Below are 7,729 nucleotides of genomic sequence, written 5' to 3' on the forward strand. Positions count from 1 at the left end.
TCCAACTTGTAACCTGTTTCTGGCGTTCAATGCCAGAATGCAACATGGAACTGGCGTTAAACGCCAGTTTATGTCATTTATCTTCGCGCAAAGTATGGACTATTATATATTGCTGGAAAGTCCTGGATGTCTACTTTCCAACCCAATTGAGAGCGCGCCAATTGGACTCTTATAGCTCCAAAAAATCCATTCTGAGTACAGGGAGGTCAGAATCCAACAACTTCAACAGTCCTTCTTTAGCCTGAATCAGATTTTTTCTCAGCTCCCTCAATTTCAGCCAGAAAATATCTGAAATCATAGAAAAATACACAAACTCATAGTAAAGTCTAGAAATATGAATTTTGCCTAAAAAATAATAAAAATATACTAAAAACTAACTAAAATATACTAAAAACTATATGAAATTACCCCCAAAAAGCATATAAAATATCCGCTCATCAATAGCCAATATTACCTTCAGAATCCTTAAAGAAATTAGATACATTATAATGAGTGGTGGAATTTTCATAATTTGAAACAAAATTTGTTTCCTTTTCTTTGTCATCCCTTTTCAAGGATGCTTGATAAATATCAACTAGGTGCCTTGGGGTACGACAAGTACGTAACCAATGGCCCTTTTCACCACAACGGATGCATTTATCCTCAATTGATATACTTTGCCTATTATTTCTTTCTTTATCCCACTTTTGGTGAGATCTTTCTTATGAACATAATTTCTTTTCCTTCCATAATTTTTCTTGTTATCAAAATCTTGCCATTTATTTCTTCTGGGGTTAATTGCCGTATTTACTTTAGGAAATGGGGCGGCGCCAACTGGGCGCGCACTTCATGATTCCTTAAAAGTAACTCATTGTTGCGTTCAGCAACAAGAAAACAAAAAATTAACTCAAAATATTTTTAAATTCTTTTTCTCGATACTGCTGCTGTAGGAGCACATTCGATACATGGAAGGTCAAGAAAGTTTTCCCTAACATATCGGGCTTGAGAAAGTATCATATGATTGTACCTTTTTTCAAAGTCTTTCCACAGATCTGTAAGATCTTTTAATGTGGGATATTCATTTTTCAATTCTTTGTCGAGACGACGACGAAGGAAAATCATGGCCTTGACTTTATCCTTCTGTGATGCATTATTTTCAGCCTTAATGGTATTTTCAAGATCCATTGAATCAAGATGGATTTCAACAACTATATCCATGATAAATAATTATTTCGAAATATATCAAGAACATTAAATTTAAGATAAGACAGCTTTAACATAATGAAAATTTGTTACCTGGAGTCTTCCTAAAATTTGATCAGAGTCTCGTGCTGATAACGTGTTGTAAAATAACTAAATAAATAAATAAAGAGGAGATAACAAATATAAAATAAAAATATATAATTAGATAATAATATTAACCATAATTACAATCTCAATATAAAAGAGATTATTCATATATATATATATATATAGAGAGAATTATTATTGATTGTTTATTGATGTGTCTTTCGTTTGCCCCGTACATATATTTATAGGCAAACAAAATTTGCTTTTTTAAACCTTATTAATTTCCTTCGACATAAAGACTTGTTCCTTTTAACATAGGAAAATTGAATTACCCATTTAATAGATATCCATTCTTATCTATAACATCCTCGTCACAACAATAAATTATTTTTATTATACTTTCAAATTATTGAAGGATTGACAAACTTCTTTATAAGACTTTTTGTTGCGCCTGAATCTCTCGCGTATTAATTGGGAGTTAACTCACTAATATTATAAGCCCAAAACCACTGATTTAATTGAAGCACCGAACTAGTGAAATGGCGTCACAACTAGAGCCATGGAACTACCTTGCTGGAAAAGTTGTTATGGTCACCGGTGCTTCGTCCGGCCTCGGCCGTGACTTCTGCCTCGACCTTGCTCGGGCGGGATGCCGGATCGTCGCAGCAGCTCGCCGCGTTGATCGGCTGAAGTCCCTTTGTGAGGAGATCAACGGAATGACGACGCCCCCGGGTGGAGGCAGTACCAACGGGGGCCTCCGAGCAGCTGCAGCGGAGCTTGACATTACTGCCGACGGCGCGACCATCGAGAAGTACGTGGAGAATGCATGGAATGCATTTGGCCGTATTGATGCGTTGATCAACAACGCTGGTGTTAGAGGTAATTGGAACATCACTGAATTTTGGGGTCAACAACCATGGATTATGAGGAATGAGATCTTTTTTTTCTCTTGAAAAATAAAAATAAAAATAAAAATAAAAATAAAAATATTATTGTTAAGTATGCATTTTTTTAACCCAGAAGAAGTATGAAAGGCTTAAGGTTTATGATATCACTGTGTTGACCTACTCTTTTGAGCCCTTAACAATAGCGGAGGGACGGAGTTCCAATTTCAAGTTGGAATTCAAGTCCTCTCATATTGTTTTTACCATAAATTAAACTAAAGACTCTTAAAAAATATTTTAAGTATTCATTAAAAACTTAAGTTGTTGTATTTTAATACACTTTTAAAATACCAAATAATGCATAAGAAAATTACTATTTGTGTCTTCAATTTCATATTTTAATTATCATATTATTGTTCGGTTAAATGTTTTATATCAAACATATATAACCCATACATAAAAAAAATTAACTAATTAAATCTATTTTTTCCTTTTTCTTTCCTTTTTGTCTGTGAAAGAAGAGGAATGAAAATGAAATTGGTTATACATATATTGACTAAAATATATTCTTACTATATTTTTATTTAAGTAAATATAAATTAAAGAAATGATTAAAAATATTTTAGTTTCAAATAAATTAAATTAATTATACAATATTACTTTGATAATTTATTTAACACTTATTCTTTCTTTCTAGTTTAATTTCTACTTAATTGCACATTTATTTAACGAAGTTACTAATGAAAAAAATTAATATTATCTATATTTTGGGTAAACATTTATTTAAGAATAAATAAAATAATAAAAATAAGCACGCATAAAAGTTAAAAAAAAAAAACAATTAGTAAACCTGCTTTTGCTTCAATGATTAAGATTCGCTTGAGGTGCTTTTTGACTCGTGCTGAATTATTATAGCCGCGAATAATGCATACGCAATTACTGCAAGCCTGCAACAAATAAACAAAAATGGCTATAATGGGCCCGTTAGCAATCAGAATTCAGAAGAAATGTTTCAGAAACAATAATACAAGACAGGCAAAAAAACAAGAAACAATAATACAACTTAATTTTATTTAATTTAATATTTTAAAATTACATATTTATTATATTTAAAATTATTTTTTCTAATAAAAATTAGTAAATATAACATAAGAATAATTTAGACTACTTTGTGTTGGAAAAATTATAATTAAAAAATAACGAAAACTTAATTGTGTTGTGATTTTAAGATAGGATTAAATAGTTTTTTAGAGAGATATTGTTACGATGGGTAATCGGAGATGGATGGACTGGACTCATTGGGTTGGCCCAATCGTCTGGGCGAAGGAAGCCTTCGAGCGGGTTTGCGTCTTTGGGGCCTCCGTCTGACTTGTACGTGTGAGAGAATGGGGGTGGTACCTGCAAAGACACTCCGATGCTTAAGTCAACAAGGGTGTGAGCAGGTCTAGAGGGTATTGGACTTAGAGATACCTGAGGGGTGTCAGTCTATTTATAGTGGTGAACCAATAACCACCGTTAGAGTAGTTCCACGTTTTAAGGTGGATAACCGTCCCTTTATCTTAGGGAGGTTGCGATATGGCTCCTGGAAGTGGATTGAGAGATTTTAGGGGCAGTTATTATCTGCCAACTAATCTTCATTTCCGACTTCTTTAGAGCAAGTCGTAGAGAGCACTGACTTCTTAGGGGAAGGTCGGTGTACTGTGAGGCTCAACCTTGTGGGTTGGACCTGTCGTTTGGACCTGGACCTTAGCGTTGGGTCAGGGTATGAACAGATATTTATCTTCAAACAAAATTGTTATTAGATAAACGATAATATCAAAGTTGCAAAATTGAACCGGTCAAATAACTGTTTTAATGGTCTAACCGAAATTGAACTATAATTTCATAATAAAAAAATTTTAATTAACTTCTAAACTCTAATCAAACTCAATTACTTGACAATTAAGATAAACACTCCTAGAGAAGAATTCTTGTGATATAAGAAACAAAAAGAAATGAATTCAAAGACTTAAACTTAAGAATCAATACACATTAATCATATTATTTTTAACTAAAAAGTAAAAACTCAATCACACTTCCAATACAAGCTAAGGTTTGCGTTATATATATGAAAGCTATCGACTTGAAATAAAATAACTAATTAATCAAGAGTCTACATGTTCTTCTTTCACTCTTTCTTAAATCGAATCTTATCTATTATATTTATATTTTCAATATTAATAAAGTATTCAACAAAAATTCAAAATCCAAAAATTTTTTATCATCCAAAATCATCTAAAGTAAAAAAAAAAATCCAAAAACAGAAAATTAAACAAAAATTCCAAACTCAGCATCCAAACTAAATTCAAAATCACATCAGCAATAATTCCAACTCAAAACACAAAATTATTTCAGAAAATCAACAACTCAGAATAACAAATTATTTTAAAAAATTTAACAAAACACTATCAACTATATATTATCCATCAAAATTCAACAAAATAAGCAAAACTGAACAAAAATAGAAAAATCAACAACTCAAAAATAAAATTTCAGAAACTTAGAATCAGTAAAATAACAAAATAAGAAAACATAAATTGAAGTAACTTTGCTTACGGCGGCGGAGGAAGAAGAAAAATGAGTTCGGACAGAAAGAGAATCGAAGACAGAGGCTTAATGCAGAGAGAGAGAGAGAGAGAGAGAAAGACGACGATGACAGAGATATGAGTTCAGGGTGGGTATGAAACAATATATAAAAAGAAAACCAATAGAACAAGAAATGTTCAGAAGGGAGCCTTTACATGACAAAACTTACATAAGAAGAACAAATCAATGACAAGATCAACACAATGTGTGTATATGGGCGCGCGCGCGCGCGCGCGCGAGAGAGAGAGAGAGAGAGAGAGAGAGAGAGTTATTTATGTAGTTTTTATTTTTTTAAATTGAAAACTAAAAAAAACCATCTAGCTTAAGCAGTTTACTAGTTAACTATCAGTTAGACCATTTTTTCTATTTTTTGTCAGACGATTTTGCTGAACAAAGATAAATAAAATAGAGAAAAGGAAGGGAGTGTTGGGGCGCTGTGATGTTACCAGAGTTAGAGATGGTAAAGGGTGGCCGAGAGAGTGTGGAGAATTCTAAAAATAGAGAACAGAATAGTTTTGGTATTGTGTGAAAAAGTTGGAGAGCTAGAGAGATAGAGAGTGAAGAAAAAGGAGAAAGTGAAAAGAGAAGGAAGATTCGGGGTCGTGGTGGCGCTGGATGGCTAGTGACGGAGTCAAAACAGATAGATGAAAAGAGCAAGAGAAGGTCGCCGAAAAGAAGAGGAAGAAGAAAGGAAGAAAGGTGGTACGTTGGACGGCGATAGAGATGGCAGAAGGTGACGTTGCGGTGGTGGTTCGGTTAGGTCGTAAAATGGCTGAGGATGGTGGTGGTGGTGGTGGTGGTGGTTACAGCACAGTGAAGCAGGAGAGAGATTGTAGAAGTGAAAGGGAAAAATTCTTACGGTAAAGTGATCGGCATTGCCTAAACGCCGCATTTCATTGAAATTATTTTACTGTCGGAGAATTTTGACGGAAAATTCAATACTAAATTTGGCACTAATAAAATTAGTTTTTGCGCCTTTATTTAGCGTCGAATTTAGGTACAGAATTTTAAATCCGACGGTAACTAATTCAATAAACAAATTTTTGTTTGTAATCGTCGAAAAATCTGCCGCTAAATCTGTTGGTATTTTACCTCGCTAAATTTGATGGTATTCAATATTTTTCTTGTAGTGTAATATTATTAAATAATATATTATTTTTGTATATATTCTTTATTTTGGAATAATTTTTATTTTCTTTTAAATAATTTTTACTTTTAATTATCGTTTGCTGAGAGATCATAATATTATGAACATAAATAAATGAATAAATAATTGATACTAGAGACTAAGAGAAACGATTGATTTCTAGCCTTAATAATAATTTGCTGTGTTTCAATTCCGTATTTTTGTTGTGCTTAGGAAATGTGAAACCGGCCTTGGAATTACCTGAGGAGGAATGGAATCAAGTGTTCAAAACTAACGTAACTGGGACGTGGTTAGTGTCAAAATATGTATGCCTACGCATGCGCGCTGCTAAGATAAACGGATCCATTATCAATATCTCGTCAATTTCTGGTGAAAACAGAGGTCAGGTGCCAGGGGGTGTTGCCTATGCTTCTTCAAAGGCAGGTGTTAATATGCTTACCAAGGTAAATAAGATATTATTTGACGTGCAATTTCTTTTGGAGTATTTTTTTGTACACATGTTATTGTTAGTATGATTTATTCAAATGTTTAATTATGTATTATCAGCTTGTTAAAAATAATTACTACATTATTGAATGCTCATCTTGAAATTGACATTGGAGATTTTTACTAATGTATTTTTTTTTCGAAATTTATTATCAAAATATCATCTTTTAAAATTAATTATCTAAATGTATCCTATTATTAAGATGATAATTGATTTATTAATTCACTTTTAATTATAATTAATTATAATAATATAAGTAATTAATTAGTCACTAAAAATTTAAATAATTAATTTAAAAATATTTAACTAATATGTGTCTTTAGAATACATAATAAATTTATTATTAGTGAAAAATTTTAAATGTTTTTATTTAATGAATGCAAAACAAATATATTGAAAACTTAAATTTTTATATTTTTAATAAAAAATTTTAATTTGTAAACTTAATACGTGTATTTAGAGTACAAGATAAATAAATTTAATTAAAAAAATAATATTTTAATATTAAATTTTGAAAAAAATATACATTAATTAAAAAAACGGCTAACATTGGCTGTTTAAGGGGCACTAAATAAGATTACTTTTGCAAAACAAAATTATCATTCATACAATAAATCAAAATATTATAATTTAATTTGAAAAAAATAAATAATTCAGGGACTAAAGAGTTTTTTTAACTAATTCATAAATAAAATGGCAATTTTTTTTTAAAACTACTCTCACAAAATAAAAATAATACCTATTAGTTTTTTAAGCAAAATGTAATAAAAGTTCAATATTATACACAATCATTTTGAGACTAAATTTTGAATGTTTACTTTTTTTAATATTTATTGTTTGAAATAATATTTAATATTATTTATTGTATACTTAGCATATTTAATAAAAATAATAAATTTTATTGATAAATAAAAAAATAAAATATATTTTTTAAATAACAATTCATTATAACTCAAAAATTATTTTTTTTATTGGTCCAATATAACAAAAACATACATGTAATTAACGTTTTATTAGAATAATGTGTTTAATTAAAAAAGACAAAATCTAAATTTTTATGTATTTGTCTGAAAAAAATCATTAAAAATATCTATTAAGTTTATGAACACTGATATAAATATTCATAAACTAAAAAGATTAACATTGTATTCATAGAAGATGAATTTCGTACTACAAAAATATCTATATCTTAATTTGATAGATACTTTCGAATAAAGCAATAATAACATGAAATAGATGTCACTTTTAAATTCATGTTAGATTAACTTTTTTATATGTAAGAAAAAAATTATTTTTACCTTATAGAATTTACTGTGG

At 30.1% G+C, this 7,729-nt stretch overlaps 1 protein-coding gene across 1 annotated transcript in view; it reads left to right on the top strand.

Annotated features, from left to right (window-relative positions):
- Positions 1 to 1,787: 1,787 nt before the first annotated feature.
- The window catches only part of LOC107474530 (uncharacterized), a 7,203-nt gene continuing 1,261 nt past the window's right edge, over positions 1,788 to 7,729 (top strand). The window contains exons 1-2 of the mRNA XM_016094156.3: positions 1,788 to 2,148; positions 6,139 to 6,368. Of these exons, the coding sequence (XP_015949642.1) occupies positions 1,809 to 2,148; positions 6,139 to 6,368 (570 nt within the window). The 5' untranslated portion in view covers positions 1,788 to 1,808. The remainder of the gene's footprint in view (positions 2,149 to 6,138; positions 6,369 to 7,729) is intronic.

Source organism: Arachis duranensis, chromosome 2 (genome assembly GCF_000817695.3).
Source record: "Arachis duranensis cultivar V14167 chromosome 2, aradu.V14167.gnm2.J7QH, whole genome shotgun sequence".
Lineage (NCBI taxonomy): Eukaryota > Viridiplantae > Streptophyta > Magnoliopsida > Fabales > Fabaceae > Arachis > Arachis duranensis.